This window comes from Aphelocoma coerulescens, unplaced genomic scaffold (genome assembly GCF_041296385.1).
Source record: "Aphelocoma coerulescens isolate FSJ_1873_10779 unplaced genomic scaffold, UR_Acoe_1.0 HiC_scaffold_78, whole genome shotgun sequence".
Lineage (NCBI taxonomy): Eukaryota > Metazoa > Chordata > Aves > Passeriformes > Corvidae > Aphelocoma > Aphelocoma coerulescens.
In genome coordinates, this window is record NW_027184064.1 from 619,404 (window position 1) to 636,531 (window position 17,128).

Sequence of the window (17,128 nt, forward strand, 5' to 3'; positions counted from 1 at the left end):
AATGAGTTAATCCTGTCCACTAACTGCTTTGCAGCATGTGGAGCCGGAAATCTAAATACACTTGAATACACAGTGAATCCAAACTTTGGCTGCCTAGCCAAAGAGAAAATGGGATTAATGGAAAATTCAGCTCTCATACCCTAGCTGTATTATGCTCTGGCAGTTCCCTAGTAAAGTAGAAGTGCATTTGATGCAGTTGTGTTATCTTTGGGAGAGTAATTCATAACCCTCCTGATAACTTTTAAAGTATTATTAGAAAAGGTGTGGGAGTGGGGGGTTCTGGAGTTCTCAAACTATTTTTAAGAACCCCCTTCACAGTCTGCTTCAAGTCAAATGGTTTGCTATTAGTTGTTTACTGCAAAAATAGATTCTAAATATTTTAAGTGATGGAGTCTCTTTCTCTAAAGTTGTGAGGAAGAATTTGGATTTAAATTTTAAAAAATGAATTAGACTTTTTAATTGAAGTGCTGCATGCAGTTAGGAGGGTTAAAAAAGTCTGTGACTCCTTTGTGAATAGCTTCTGTATCAGATCAAAAACTGTAACTGCAGGTTTTTTTCACGTGTTACACAGATGATTGCCCAGGGCCAGTGTCAGAGGTGTGTGCCTGTGAGTACCACTCAGGGCAGCAAGGGAGAGAGGGAGCACAGAGAGATGAAATTGCATAGTTTCAGGGTCTACAAGAAAATAAATTCAAGCAAAACCAAATATTTGTACTCTTGTTCTGTTCTCAGAAGCACTGTCATGCAGGCTGCCCAGAAACTCAAAATTTGATCCTCATTCCTGATTCCTGATGCAGCTTAGCTCTGCTGCTGTACTTCACTGCCTTTGAAAATGGGGTGCAGCTGTTCAGTATCCAGTGTCAAAATACTGTATTGTTTCATCCTGCTTGATGGGCTTACTACAGGAGAGGAGGATTAGTAGCAGCTGGAAGTAATATGCCTCTAGTTTTTAAAACAGTTGGAAATTTTCCCCTTCATTTTGTATGTTAAATAGGTGAATTCAAATCTGTCATTCTCTGTGAGCAGATTAATTCTGTAATGTGCTTGTATTCCCTCTTTCAAGAGCATGTCAAATTTTTGTGGATTTATGTCTCCCTTTTTAATCTTTGTTGGTAAGAGAGGCGCATTATCTGTGGGAAGCTGGTGATGGGTGACAAAGACAAGCAGAAAAGAAAATTGATGAAATAAAGTGTTTCAGGAGAGGGAAACATACAGGAAAACTTTGAAAGGGAATTAATTAACCTCTTTACTTTGTACATAGATTAAAGTTAGCATGTAATCGTTAAAATCAGTTTAAAATGCTTCTCTTCTAATTCAGCACTATTTTACTGAAATGTAAATTCTTGCTGAGAAGAGCAGGATCATTAAGATCAACCCTAGCATGTACGTTAATCTATCTGGGTTTTTTTTCCATGTTTTCTTCAGAATTTACTCTGGTACCTTTTATGCTTAGGAGTAGTGTCTGTTAACAGAGAGAGCACAGCACGGGTTGAAACTAGTCAGGTTTGGCTATTTGGACAGGGAAGAGGAATCTGCAGGGGGGGTCCATGCTCAATGCCTCAGTGTTTGGGAAGCTTAAAGCATTTCCTGAGTCTAAGAAGGTTGCTGTGGAAATATGCAGTTGGAAGCAGGCCAAAATGTTGCTGCTGAATTGGTGATAAAATCCTCTTCTGCAGCAGGAAAACAACAGTCCAGCTCTAATACTCCACCCTTTAACTCTGCTACTCCAAACCCATAAACTTCCAGCTGTGGAATTCTTCACATATAGTTAATTTTGAAGGCTTTTTGTGAAATAGTATGGATTTCAGCTCTGTTTTTATACGAAGTCAGATTTCAAGAAATGTGATCACCTAATTCCATTTTCCAGTGCCTTCTGAAGCTCTTGTGTAAATAAATCCAGAGTGTCTTGTTTTAAACCCTGGCACGTTCGTTATATCTAGAATTAAGAGTTTTAAAATAGTGAGCAGAACCAAAATTTGTCTTAATTTGTCGAAGTTCAGTAAGTTGAAATACTAAAAAACAAATAATGAGATTGAGTCAAATAGTTTTCATTTTATTTGGCCCCTGGAGGCGTCCTTGAGAGGGGAGGCAAATGTAAGTCTTGGGCACCGTTATAGCCATGTGATTTTGATGTGTGAGATAACATGTTTTGTTACAAATTAGCAGAAATTATGAAGGCATCTTTAACTCCACAGGAGGAGGTATCTGTATGGGGATTTGTCTTGCTCATGAGTAAGTGTTGCATTCATCCTGTCCAACTTTTCTTGAATGTTTCTAAAATGAGCTACTTCTCCTTGATGAAACATGACCTGCAAGTTAATAATGAAGCAAGTGAAATATGTACTGAATATGGTACCCAAGGTATTCAGAATAGTGAATGAAAAGCAGCAATTGTTGCACATTCCAAGAGTAGTAATTGGAAGGGACTGATGATTGATTTTTCTCTAAAGGCAAGATTAAATAGCACAATACAGCGTTGTGAAGTTTCCTCTCTGATTTAGAATGAATTTTGATCAAAATGACAAGCCAGCTCAGAATTTCCCATGGAAGTTCCATGGCAGAAAGCCAGGAAGTTGTATTTTCAACACACAGAAGTGCTTTAATATGGTTTTTATGTGGTTTCTCTGTAGTAAGTATTTTGGATTTCCACAAAGAGATTTTTTTTTTCATGAGGATAGATTTTAGCCATGCAAACTACACTTGAAATTTCCATTTTCCAAGCCCAATGAAACTGCACTGTTTCATCACTCCCTTAAAATCTGAAATAACAGATTAGGATCAGTATAGAGATCATGGTGGGGGGACATCTGAATATTTATATGTATTTATGGGTGTGTGTTTATATATAACTTGCTAGAAACTGGATTGTGGGCATTTTAGATCTCATATACAAGACCACAGAAAGAATCACCTTCCAAATAAGAGACAAGGCATATTCTCTACAGCTGTAGGTAGAACATTAGTTCTTAATGGCACATTGTCACCCTAGGTAGCCTATGTAGCCCACATACATTGTCTGTGAACCTGTCTACTTTGTACCAAATGTATTGAATGCATGCAAGTCCCCATGTACTCAGGAAAGCTATATAAAATAGTACTTTGACAACATTCTCCAGAATAAACAGGATTTTAAACTAATAGCTATAAAATACCTGAAGACTTGAGCACATCTGTTGGACAGTCACAATAGCTTGTAAGAAGGAGTACAATCAATCTGTACTTAGTTGTAGATAAAAACAGTTGTTTGAATCTGTGGGAAGGGGGAGCTTTGGAATGAGTTTGATGGGAGCAAACAGTGTTACAGTATGTGCTTAAAATAGCTGGTAGGTTCACATCTTATTAGGTGTGTCTTTTTTGCTGCGTTTGCCTGAACAGTGAGTGTGTGCCATGAGACTGTGGATTTAAGCTTCTTACCAGCCAGTCCAGAGTTTTGGAGTACACAGTAGCCATATTATTCCTAACTAATGAGCATAGTTAATGAAATAAAATGTATTCACTTTGGTGCTGGATCCTGTTGCCTAGGAAGTCACTAGCCATTCTTGACACTGCCTAAATGACAGTCACCAATGTCATCAGTAGTATCCTGGTTGCCTTCAGAGGAAGACCAAAACAAAAAAAAAAGGAAACAAGCCAACAAAACAGGTACAGATCACTGAAAATAGTGGAATTATTTCATGAGGCTTAGGTAGCCACTGGTGGCTGATCCAAGTTATTCTGTGAGATGTCTTTTACTAAGACAGTTACAGACATAAACGTGCACAGTTTTCCCTGGCAAAACACATCGCAGAATTTCAAGTGTTAGACCCAGAATTTTTTAAAGAACTTTGGTGGTTGGTACATTATTTAAGAAGAGCAAGAGGTGCCAAGCTGGCCCAAAGATATGTCAGCCACTTGTTCTTCTGTCATAGACATGTCAGAGCTGAGGCCTTGGAAACTTAATTTAGCTGATAATAGAACCACTTTGATTTATAATTTAGTCTGAAGTTTCCTGCCTAGGGTCGAAGTAATAGACAGCTGTGGATATAATGGCATCAGACACAGGGTCTGGGTGCATCTCCTCAGCCTGTGGTGCCTTTCCCTATCTCTGTGCTTGACCTAGACCATTTCTTGTGGCCCCTCTGTTCTGCCATCATAGGAGTTCATACCACTACTTCGTGTATTACATTTGGGTGTGAATCCTGCTGAAAGTGTTACCAAAAATCAGTAAAAATAAAAACTCCTTAACACTAGCATAGCATTAAGAAGCAAGCATTCTTTATTCAGCCAGATGCATGAGGGGATATCTCCTCCTAAATTGTGCATGCTGAGTACTGTTTAGATACTATATTTTACATACATATTCATAGGTTTTCCTAGAAGAAACATATATATGATAGTGATTTCCTTGAAATGTCGTAACTGGGCTTGTTGCTTTCCAGTTCTTCTTCCTACAGAATAAGCATTTTGCAATTCCGTAGGCCAGTGGTTTTTGAAGAATGAGCATTGTATTAACCCACCAGTTGAAAACAATTTTTAATCTGGCAACGGAAGTACTTCTTCAAAAAGTGGCTGTATGTGTGGGGCTTTTAAGTAGAATCAGTTCACTCAATAATGACATTTAAAAGAAAATGGGTATGAAGTACAACGCAGAGGGTGGGACTTGAGGTGAACTGCTTTTGCTGATGCAGAAATTTGTCAAAACTCTGCAAGAAGTAAGTCTACTGCTTTCTGCATCAAGAAGAAAATTATCAAATAATTTTTTAAGTTTGTTTTTGCAGTCTAGGTTATATTCAACTGTAGAACATGGTCCTCATTTATGGTGTATGCCACACTGGGGTATGCAAAGCCCAGTGAAGAGCTGTCATTGTTCATCACCAAATCTAGCAGTTTTGCCTCCAGCCACAGCCCTGAAGCCATGAGGCAGAAGTGCTGCGAAGTAATTGGGCAAGTTGAAGGTCTGACCTGATCCAGTGTAGCTGAGACTTCCAGAAGGGAAGAAGAGCTGGTTTAGTTCGTGTCAGATGTTCAAGAGATACCACCACCTTTTGGGGATTTTTGATCCATGTGGAAATGACCCAGCTGGGGCTGGGCATGTTTCCTAAAGGTCACAAAAAAGACATTTTTGGCAATAAAAAGTCTATGTGGTAAGTCTTCTAATCCATTTCAACTTCTACATCACGGGATCTTGGGTACATATGTATCTCAGGACTCAGCATTCCATTCAGGGAATCCTGTTCTTTCCATAGATGCCTACATACACCCTGGGAGCTTGTGTGTAGTGCAATAATGCCCTGCTGACCAGGAAAGCCTTGTGTGCCTGTGCCAGGTGATACAGTGCTTCACAAGGACATCTTAGCTCTGGATCACCTGTTGTTGAAGCAATGTCACAAGCTTTTAGGCCATGTGAGATCACCAGCAGGGCTGAAGCGTGCATATGGATGGTTTTAAAACCAAAACACTGAAACTCCCTAGGATTGTATTCCTACACACAGTGAGTTTCTAGTGGATTTTTGGGGTGTTTTTCCTGCTTGAGAAAAAGCCTGCCCCTCTAAGGAAACACCTTGCATTAAATATTCTTTAATTGTCCTAAACTTGAATTATGGATTTCTGCTGCCATCACAGGAAGCTTTCTTGGTCAGACATGCTGGAGGAACACATTTCCATTTCTCCTTTATAGTGATATGTTTGGGACATTTCTCAGTGTTAGAAAAGGCACTGAAAGTGGACTGCCAATGTACCCAAGTGACTACTGCTGCTGTCAGTGGTATTTGTTAGGTATTTTCAATATTGTTGTCCTATTAACAAGTCTACTTGTAAAGTCTCATTCACACATTCCAGTGAATACACATACGCTATGGGAAAACAAAAATTATTCCCTTCTGGTTTTAGACATGATACTTAACATGGAATATCTCTTAAAAAAAAATTAAAATAAAACCTTTTCTGTCTAGTCTACCCTAGTCTGTTACCTTGATGTGTCTTGGGGGCAAGAAAAGTTGAATTATCAGGAAAGTTAGCTAAATTTTCTGTCTTCAAAATTTTCTTGTTGTTAAACTTTCTGGTCTCCTAGCATTCATTTCGATAAAGCTTTACAGTTGACATTTCAGTTGTTTCACCGTTACCACAAAGTTGTGAGGATTACTCACTTTCCAGTATCTGTCCACAGTTTCTTGCAATTCATCTGAGAGTATTTGGCTTTGGGGACTTGGAGTTATTTTCCTCATATATGAATTTTCAGCAATGGGGACATTAAGTTTAATTCTTTGGCAGGAAATGGCTTCACATTTCTCTGTTTCTGTCTGACATATCTTCTCCAAATAACCTTTGGTTTACTTTCCTCTGACATTTTTTAATCTGTTCCTTCTCTTATACTGAAGAGATTCTGAAATCTTTGGACTCCATATCTTAGTATTCATCTCTCGTGTAAATGTTAAATCAGTTTAGGCTCTATATTTGTCCATGAATCTAAGCCTTCTTAAAACTTACCTTCGCCCACAGTTCTTTCTGCTTTGGAAAGCTGTGCACAGAGCTTCTGACACTTATTTTATCACTTCCACACCTTCTTCCCTGTGTCACTGTCAGTGCCTAGACAAGCTGCTCATTCTTTAATCTGCTTCACAGTAAGGTCACCTTTCTATTCCTTCTCACTGCTCAGCAGCTTTAGATAGGATGCACAAGCACAGCTCCACAAGCGAAAATGGAGGGAAGGTGAGTGCATTTCCAGTATCCATCATAATCTCAGAGTTAAAAATGGATATCTTAGCTGGATGCTGGAGAACACTTCCTGTTTTGGCAGTGTATTATTGTGCAGAGCAGGAAAGTACACAAGAATACGTCTTAGCCTTCAGTGCTCTGCCATCACTATGTATATTTTCAAGTTCCCTTCAGCTGCTGATCTTTTCTTTGTATTCAATTATGTGTCTGAAGGTGCATATCTAGTAGGTTTTACTAATTAAAATTACTTGCAATAGACTTAACATTTTTACAAAATCTGGCATCTAAGCTGAGAAACTTCAGAAGACTGGGCACATGTCTCTTTTTTCTTATGGGTTTTTAGTCAGTTACATGTTCTGCATGTGTATATTCTGTACCTCAGCTCAGTGGTTCTTTTCCTCTTTGTTTTCTCCTCTGGTCGAGTAGCAGTAGTGGCAGGGCAGGAATATTGTGAATTTTTTTTTTCCTTAAGTTTTGCAGTCAAGTCTGAGGATTGATTATTCATAGAAACATAGAAAATCTGAACACTCTCCTCAGGAACATTGCCTACTGCCTACAGCTACTATTTAATGGTGCATCCTGATGGTGTTCAGTTGAGTGGATGTTCCTTATAGAAGTCAGACCTGCCTTCAGAAGATAGCACCAAAGGCTTTTGGCTTGGGATACGTCTCCAGCTCAAGAAATGAAAATGTGTCTTTCTCAACTGATGGTTTTTTCTTCTTTTTCTTCCCTGTAGCCTCGTCACGTATTCAACATGCTGAAGAAGTATGTGCGTGCTGAACAGAAAGACAGACAGCACACTCTCAAACACTTTGAACACGTCCGCATGGTAGACCCAAAGAAAGCTGCCCAAATCAGATCTCAGGTAATCTCCACTGATGGTTAGTGAGGTTGTGTTAGTTCATAACTATTGTGAAATTTCTGTCAACCTATTTTTAAAAAAATACTGAACTCCTGTCAGTGGACAGCTTTAAATGCAATCAAAAATAATCTGCTTTCCATCAGAAGATTTAAGCAAAGTGATATAGTAGTGTGGGTATGATTTTTCTTCTGAGAAGAATTAAAAACAGGTTTTCTATCTGTCTGGACAGTGAGTCAGTCATGGACAAGTCCTGAGGAGCCCTCCAGAGCATTAATGCTGACAGTCTTTGTTAGTGCTTTGGTAAATAATACCTCTGGGAAAACATCAGTATTAGATTGAACAACAACACATGGTTGTGCTTCCCTCAGCTGGCAGAACCAGAAGAGGTCTAGCCAGCTGACTGCAACCAACCTTTCTGTAGTCATTGCAGAGGCACTTGTCTATAAATGTGATTAGTGTGATGCACTTGAGCTTAATACATTCTTTTAAAATAGTGTAGTTCATGACATTTAACTGCTGAATGTTACTATAGTCCTCAATGTATACGTTTTGGACCAGCTTTTATCTTGCCTTCATAAATCATAGAGGGTAAGAAAGCAAAAAGAAAACACCCAAGATTGAAGATGTAGCTGGCTTTCAAAGCAGCAATTAAAATTGGAGTCACAATGGATAAACTGTAAAAACAGTGTGCTGGAATCTGTGGAGTCTGCTGCTGTTCCCTCTATAGGATTCAATGGCAGGCACTGTTCCAGCCACAGTTTTTGAATTGACTGACATCACTAAAAGAAAAATCAAAACCATGTACCTCCCTGGATGGCAGATTAGATTTTCAAACACCTATTTCCGCCAAATGTGTACATTGAGATCATGCTGTCTTGAAATTGCTGGAGTGAGAAATGCACTCTTCTAAAAGTCTTCTGCAGTGACTGTTGTCTTTGCCTTGCCTTAAGCAGCTAACATGACTTTTTTTTTCCAAGTCACTTGATTATTTAATAACAAAAATCAGTGGAATTTTGCAGAGTGCAGGTTGTGTAGCAGCACTGTGAAGAACAGAAACTAACATATAAATACAAGAAGTGCGGTGTGTTACCTAACGTGTCATTGTAGGAATGAGTATTGATACAGGATCTTTGCATCTTGAATTGGTCAGAAGGTTGGGGAAACGTAGCCTGGAAGTTCTGTTTGTGAAATGTTTTTCATTGGTAAATGGAAAACAAAATATTTTGTCCAAAAGCATAAATGTTTTATTTGGATTTGAAGAAATCATGGTGGTGTTTCATTAAGATTGTAAAATGACTAACTAGTCATTTTACTTGTTAGGCCTAATTATCCTGTCAGTCTTCTAAGTCTTTTAAGATGCACCTCAATTGCTCTTTCTACTGAAGAAAGGTGATACTTGTGAAGAGTACCCTGGGGGAGCACAGGTCATGTGATGTCATAACTCAACCCATAACAATGTGCAGGCACTTGAGGCAATAGAGCTGTAATCATATGAGAGGACGCAGTCATGCTTCTGGGTGGAAATATTTTTTTTTCAGCTGAAAATGTTGGCAAATGTTTCACAAACCTGTTTTTTTTTCTTCTTTGGAGAGCTGTTTCTTTTTGCAGTATTTGGATTAGAAAATAAATGAATCAATAAATAAATAAAACCAATCACCTGAAACATTCTGATGCAGTAATCACTGTGCCTCACTTGGTTTACATGTTATGTGAAAAACTTATGAGTATAGGCAAATGTAAATGTTTCTGAAAGAAGAATGAGGCTGTGGATTTTTGCCACAATAGCTGCTTGTGTGCATGTTCTGCCCCCCAGCAAATGTAAACCCCTACTTTAAATTACTGCATTTCCATAGGATTTCAGGTGGTTGCTATGGAAGAGCATCTAGAACGCTATTTTTGTAGCAGCTGTAGGAGAGAGGTGAATTTTGTAATGGGTTTGATAATTTTGGTACATAGATTTTGGTACATAGATTCTGAAATCTTATACCTGCACAAGTGAAAACTGTCTTGCTTCCTATAACCTATAAAATTTGTGATAATGTCAAATTGTCCATAGTATTCCTTCCTTCAAATACTTTTGTTTCCGTAGGTTATGACACATCTACGTGTGATATATGAACGCATGAACCAGTCTCTCTCCTTCCTCTATAATGTGCCTGCTGTGGCAGAGGAGATCCAGGATGAAGTTGGTATGCAAACTACTAATGTAGAAAAAGACATATATTTCTGTGATGAGAAATTATCACCAAAAGCAAAATTACATCATCTCACTTTTCCTATTGATACACTACCTCAGCTGAAAATAGAAGAGTAAACCTGCCAATGTTCCTAAATTTTGAATTAACTTATAATGAACCCTTGGAAGACAAATCCTGTATAACCCATGCAGTGGCATCATCATATTGTTGTCTTCCCTGAAATATGTTAATTGACATTTGGAGCCTTCCATGCTATAGGGATGCAGCAATTGACAATGAGATTTAGCAAATCCTGTCCTTTGGATATTTAATTTACATGGTAAGTATTTACATGATATAGACAGTTTGGAAATCCCTCAGCTAAAAAATTGGTTGCAGAACCAGGCATCTGAGAAAAGTGTAGGTATCAACTTGGCAGTATCCTAGTGGTCACACACTTAGTTCTTGGTTAGTTATCAAATTGATATCTCTGCTCCTCCCATTTTTTCCAGCATACAAGCTGGACCGTGGATGAATCAGGTAGCAACAGTCTCATGTTTGCCTCTTTCCTGAGAGCTGTAATGGTTTCCTGATAGCTGTGAGGGGGACTGGCCTTTCCTTCCATCCAGATTCCTGCGCTTGGCTATGGCATTGCGGCAGCACAGAGATCTCCAGCACAGCACTCAGACTCTGCTGTGTGCTGCTATTCCAGCAAGGCAACTGCACTCAGTTTTGGACATCAGGTTGCTAATGTGTGTCTTCAGGAAAAGTAACGCATGGTTAAATGTAAAGGCCAGAGATGGGACAGTTGTTTTTGGAGCAGCTTTTTTCAAAAGTTGTAATACTCTGCCAAATGGCAGTTAATGTATTAGTTTCACTAATAGCCAGCTAAATAAGTCACTGTTTTCTTCAAAACACAAGGGAGGGAGGCATGCCACTGCAATAAGGATTAGGATGCATTTAGGACACAGGGGGGCATGGACAAGGAGTAGTGGTGGATTCATTTGCCCGAAGTATAAGTTACAATGGAGATGTGCTTCTGCTTGAGAGGGCTGGAGATGAGATCAAGAAATTGTGGAAGGGATTGGGAGGCAGCCAGAAAATAACTGGTTAGTAATTGTCCTTAACCATGTGTTTCAATGCTCCACAATTATAAGCACAATCAACAGTCTCAGTCTGTGGGTGTAGAGTCATTCAGGGAGGAACAACATCTTATTGATAATTTGAAAGCATATCATTTCTGTAGAAAGATGTCAATACTGTCAGGTCCTTGAGATGCTCAGTTAGTTTTCTTTATGCACTGCTATCATTCTCTTGGGGTTTTTGCATCAAATTTAAATTTCTTCTCTTCTTAGTAATGTTAATGCTTGTTGCTGAGGACATTCTTGTAAATTTGTTCTCCTTTCTAAGTACTAAAATGGAACAAGAATTTCAGAATCATCTTTGATGTGACATAAGACCAAAAGTCTATTAACTGCTGCATGGTTTACAAAACTCTGACTCCTAATCTCAAATGTAGTAGTAATTTTTAGGGGGCAAAAAGAGACTAAAATTGGTAATGTATTATTTCCTGGTAAGTTGAGAGCAGCTAAGAAATCACAAAGAAAATGTCTGTCACAGTGTCTTGAGTCATTTTTCCTTACCTTGATTTTTTTTTTTTTTTTGTGATTTAGGTTGTGCTAAAAACTCTTCAAAGCATTGCAAAGTTTAAAGCAATTAAAACAAAGTTCTCATAACTGGGAGTTACTAAGCAGCACAAATTAAATACTATCTTTTCTGGGTAAAATATCAGATCTAGATAAAATAGTTTTCCATAATGAAGTGTCTTTCAGTATCAACATGCTTCTTGTTGCTAATATTGTCTCTATACTTGGTTTTACATGTTGGTTTTAATGAAAGTTTGTGGAGGTCATTCCCATCTGTTCAAGGAGACAGTATGCTTTGAGCACTGATCAGCCTGTTTCAAATTCTGTTCTGAAATTACTGGATTTCTTAGTCTCTGTACTCTTCCTAAACCCATGGAAAAGGACATCTATTACAACTACAGAATCTGTGGAGAAGTAAACTTCTAGTAAAACTTCACTTTGTAGCATTCCCAAGAAGTACTACAACCCTCATTAAAAAGACAAATGTTTCATTAAATACCTTTTGTTGGAACCGTTGACTTAGGAAGTCTGAGTCAGTAGAAAATTTGAAAAATAAACAAGCTAAGAACATCTCACACACAGAATGTCTGAATAATAAATTACATATAAGGAGATATGGTTGAAAATAGTTTTACTTGATTTTCTTTGTTCATTATAGTTTTAGTTTCTAGTTCCACTCTGCTGCAGAGTTCTTAATGTACAGTTTTTACCTTGAGGAATGGATAATCTTTGCTTTAGACAACAGAGCTCTGATAAAGGTAGTTTTTTTCCCAAAATCAAACAAGTAGCTCTATGAGCAGCAATATAAACGAGATCTAGAGTGCTGTGAATTTGTACCATGGGTTTAATTCTTCTTATGTCTAATATTGTGCTGTTTTTCACTCAATTTTTCTCATTGCTAGAAATATTATGACCTATTTTTTCACAGTTGATCAGATAAATCAGTCTAGCATTTGGACATTTGAAGTTTCTTTAAAATGCAGACTTATGTTTGAAGTTCCTACCTTAAAAGGCAGGCTTACAGCCATTGTTTTAGTGTGCGGAATCAAAAAAAAAAATCCAGTTTTTATGCTTAAAACGGGCTTTTATGCCTTTTAAGAGCAGCCTTTTCTTGTTATTTTCGTAAGTCCAACAAAGATGGTGTCAGGAATGTAGGGTAAAATTTAAGAGTTCTAGTCCTTACCTGCAGGTATCCATCACCAGCTGATGTCCACTGGCTTTAACAATGGGTGTCACAGGAGCATATAGATAGTTGGAAGACTCACAGCACTCCAGAGGGTAGAAAACAGCACTTAATTGAAGTGAGGGCTTTCTTCCTAAGCATTTGACCAATTCGTGATGTGCAAATGCCCCATTAGGGTTTCAGGCATCGTAATGTAGCAGCAAATTCCAGATGTGTGAGGAAGGATATTGCTGGCTGTCTCTTGTTCATGTTGGGGCAGGGGAAAAAGAGCCAGTTTGAGAGTTTCTGAAAGAGGTCACCTGACCGTGGCTGTTCTGACAAAGCTTGGAAAGAATAGGCAGGTCATTTGGGTAGGAGACTCTTTGGCATTCTGTCTGCAAATGATTTATCAAGGGGCCGTGATGCAAATGTGCTAAAAACCAGGTCACTCTTGGCAATTGATGCAGTTCTTGGCGATTGATGGAGTTTCTTATGAGCAGGAGTATGCCCCATGAATAGGAGAGTGGCACAAAAAAAATCTGAGAAGATAATTTGCCCTCCTAGGTATTTGTACTCACCTTTTCCCTCTGATAAATCTCATATACTATTTAATATGTATGGAAACCCAGAAAAAGCAATAGCAGACTTTAAGAGAAATTAGCAGTTCCTTTGAGCACATCCTGCTTTAAATCCTTATTTGATTAGATTGCTTATCCATGTATATAAAAGGCAATTTATTGCAGATAGTGGCACAGCAGGCACAGCTTCTGAATCAGAAACTATGTCAGAGGTTTGTGGATCAGTCACATGGGCAGGCAGTGATCTGAATTTTTAATTCTGTCTTTGCTACTTGTTTCCAAACTGATGTTCTCAGCTTCAGCTTTTCTAGCCCGCCACTGAGGAAATATTAAGCATTGTAGTAATACCATAGCAGTATTGTACCTAAGCTCAGAAGCATTCAGTTATGAGCAATAAGTAAAAGAATATTATTTCATCTGACCCCTGACAAATAAAATCAAACTATTGTTATGTTATTACTCAGTTCCACTCAGCCTGTCCTGTTCTTCTGCAGCATATTCCGGATGCCACACCTACATTACGTGCCTAGAAGAGAAGGCAAACCCAGGCTGACCCCAGATCAGTGCCTGCTTTCACATGCATGTAGTGTGCTGTGTGTCATGTGCTATTTTAAGCATTTGTGTGCTCCAGCTTAGCATGACAAAATTTGAAACAAGAGACATTTGCCTCTTGACATTTGCCTTGCAACTTCCTTTGAATATTTTTTTAAGTGTTTTTAGAAGCAGGACAAGCTGCAGACTTAAGATGTCTGACAACTTCCTTTCTTTTAACACTTCCTCTTTAATCATCAGGCCCAATACCTGTCTTGAGGGCAAAGTTAGCGCTACCTCAGCTGGTTCTGGCCTTTCAGCATTTATTAAACTAAATTTTGATTCCTTGTTTATAGCTTGTAATTTTGACCTGTAGTCAATCCACAGCCTTGCTGCATTTCTTGCCATGAGTTGAATTAGGATGCTGTTCCAAATCATTCTGTGGTATCCTTCTTAAGAGGTTTAAGGGCATTAATTTCTTGCCGCGGGCTGACAGTTCAAAACCACAACCAGGGTGGCTTGGGAACTGATACTGCAAAACCAAAACATGCTCCTGAAGGCTTTGCAAAAGGAAATTCTGTGTCTTGTTTGGTGCCATTTGTTTTGTGATTGTTTTCTTCATCCTCTCCCTTAAAATGCTATGTTTTGAAAACATAATTAGTAATGTCTTTCAGACTGCAATGGGACTTCTCAGTGTCTTGTTTTTCTGTAACTCTTCCTTGTCCTTCTGTCTTAAAATTACCTGATGGGAAGAATTCCACCTTCAAAAATGTTTAATATTTTGAAGCAATACTTAGGATTTCTGAACCTTTATTTGAAATTGGGATGCCATATCAAGGTATCAGAATAATAAAGGGAAGTTGACATACATTGACTGTGTCAAAAGCTTGTTTAAAGGTTTCCAAGGGTCTTGTAATGGGATCATTCAGAATGGTGTAGTTCATACCAACTAAGAACGGTGATTACCTTGTAACTCAATTTGAGTGCGTTAGACTAGAAAATTCTTAAAATTGCTTTTTGTTTGTGGAGGTGGCAGTTCTAGGCTGCTTAATAGGAACCAGTTCTAGCCTTTCTCTAAAACTAGAGGCAATACTGGTAGCATCTGATTGATGCTATAATGGCATGCATCAGAGTCCTTATAATGCCTTAATTTTTTTTCTGGTAAAGTAAAAGAGTGTTGTTGAGGTGAATGAATTAGCACTCCAGGATTTATCTGCACTGGGACAGACCATGTTCAGTGAACTGGCATAGAGAAAGATAAGGAATGATGTTGCTCATCCTCAGGGCAGTTGGGTTTTGCACCAGTTGATGAATGTGCTTCATCCAGACAATGTAAATAGAGTGAGCAGTTGCAGTACTAGCAAAAACCCATATCTGAGGAAAGCTGGACAATTCCTCTTCAGTTTTATACTTTCTGCCATGCTGGAGATCAATGAAATTGTCATTTCTAAATTGCCCCAGGCACTTGACTAGTACTGTGTAGGCGAGTGTTCAGTTCTGGATGCAAGGAAGCATCATCTTTGCCAAAGCAGAAGTATTGAATTTCCACCCTCATCTCTTTAAAACCAGCACATTTTTCTGTGACAGCAGGTCTTCTCTTGAGATTTGTTGGATAGCTACACCACACCAAAATTTCTCAGTAAACTTTAAACAGAGTTTCTGGAAGTAGGACAGTTGTATGTAGGTCTTACCAAAGGTTCTGTAAAACCTGCTGTCTAGTTTTAAAGAGCATGTTTGGTGTGTCTGTGCTGTATCATACAAGCCCACATTCCTGCCCTTCTGCTCTGCCCATTGTGCCGATACGTATAATGCAACTGGAACAAGCAGTCAAAAGCAGCCTTCAGAAAATGTGTATTTGCATAGGTACCCTGAAGTGACTTCCAGCACTAACTGTGCCTGTGCTTTCTCCCCATAATTGATTTGACATATTTATGTGTATCCAGTAAACTTAGCTTTTCAAAGAAAATTTTGAATTTTCTGTGAAGTGGTTATATACCTTTAATATTCTCCCTTGGAGGCCTATGGCATTCAGTTGAAAAGATGACTTGTTAGGATTCTATATTGCTGCATCAGTGGTTAAAAACAGCTGAGTTCTTCCACAAAAGCAAATGAATTCTGTGTTAAACTTTCCACAGCAACATTGAGATAGATTTTGTATGCTTAAATATTGACATATGGCCCAGGTGGAGTGCCTGATGAGCAAATAAGACCTTTTCCGCCCAAGGACTTTTTTTAAAAAGCATTTGACTAATTCATATACATATGTATACACACTCTTAAGCTTTTTTTTTTCGAAGTGTTGTTTTTTTGTTTAATCATCAGAAGCCTATGGTCTTTACTAAGCTATCCATTTTGCCACTTTATTATCTCTATAAAATATTCTTACAATTATTTAAAGACCATAAATAATAAGATGCCATTTGTTGGAGTAAGGTGATGTATGACATTTGTGTAGGGAATCAGCCAATGTCACAGAAGCACAGAATGGCTGAGGTTGGATGGAACCTCTGGAAGATGGAGGACATCTGGTCCATTCCCTCTGCTAAAGCAAGGCCACCCAGACCCAATTGCCAGTGCTTGGTCACCCTCACAGTGAGAGTGTTTTTTATGTTTATGTTTAAGAGACTCAGCTCTGTCTGCTAGTAAAATAGGTCCTTTGCTTCAGCGCAGGAGAGAGGAGAGGAGAGGAGAGGAGAGGAGAGGAGAGGAGAGGAGAGGAGAGGAGAGGAGAGGAGAGGAGAGGAGAGGAGAGGAGAGGAGAGGAGAGGAGAGGAGAGGAGAGGAGAGGAGAGGAGAGGAGAGGAGAGGAGAGGAGAGGAGAGGAGAGGAGAGGAGAGGAGAGGAGAGGAGAGGAGAGGAGAGGAGAGGAGAGGAGAGGAGAGGAGAGGAGAGGAGAGGAGAGGAGAGGAGAGGAGAGGAGAGGAGAGGAGAGGAGAGGAGAGGAGAGGAGAGGAGAGGAGAGGGGAGGGGAGGGGAGGGGAGGGGAGGGGAGGGGAGGGGAGGGGAGGGGAGGGGAGGGGAGGGGAGGAATGGGGAGGAATGGGGAGGAATGGGGAGGGGAGGAGTGGGGAGGGGAGGGGAGGCAACATTTTCTTCTTCTAAGCATTTCTTATTTTTTGTCAAGATTATTTAACTGTTACAGGAAATTAGGCAGAGAATTGTAGATGATTAAAATAGATAAAAATGCACTTCACTGATGCTGATATTCTGAAGTGCTTTCATTAGCAATGTACTATATCCTCCCCATCTTTTGTAGCTAAATGGGCTATTGTGTCCTATCATGGGCACTAATGTTCTCCAGAAAAGACATGAATCCTGATCTTTGTGTGCACAAGCCCTCTTTCCATCTCGTAAATATTGTGAACATGACTTCAGTCAGTAAAAGAGCCAGCTTCCTCCAGGGCTCAAAGATACTGGGAAAAGGACAAATGGCTTCAGGTGGCTTTGGATTGGGGTGGCTTTTTCATCAGGGAAAGATA

At 39.1% G+C, this 17,128-nt stretch overlaps 1 protein-coding gene across 4 annotated transcripts in view; it reads left to right on the forward strand.

Annotated features, from left to right (window-relative positions):
- APP (amyloid beta precursor protein) overlaps positions 1 to 17,128 on the forward strand; it is a 248,267-nt gene that overhangs the window by 190,075 nt on the left and 41,064 nt on the right. For all 4 annotated transcript variants that reach the window (XM_069000240.1, XM_069000242.1, XM_069000239.1 and 1 more), the window contains 2 exons: positions 7,430 to 7,558; positions 9,645 to 9,744. In XM_069000240.1, coding sequence (XP_068856341.1) covers positions 7,430 to 7,558; positions 9,645 to 9,744 — 229 coding nt within the window. The remainder of the gene's footprint in view (positions 1 to 7,429; positions 7,559 to 9,644; positions 9,745 to 17,128) is intronic.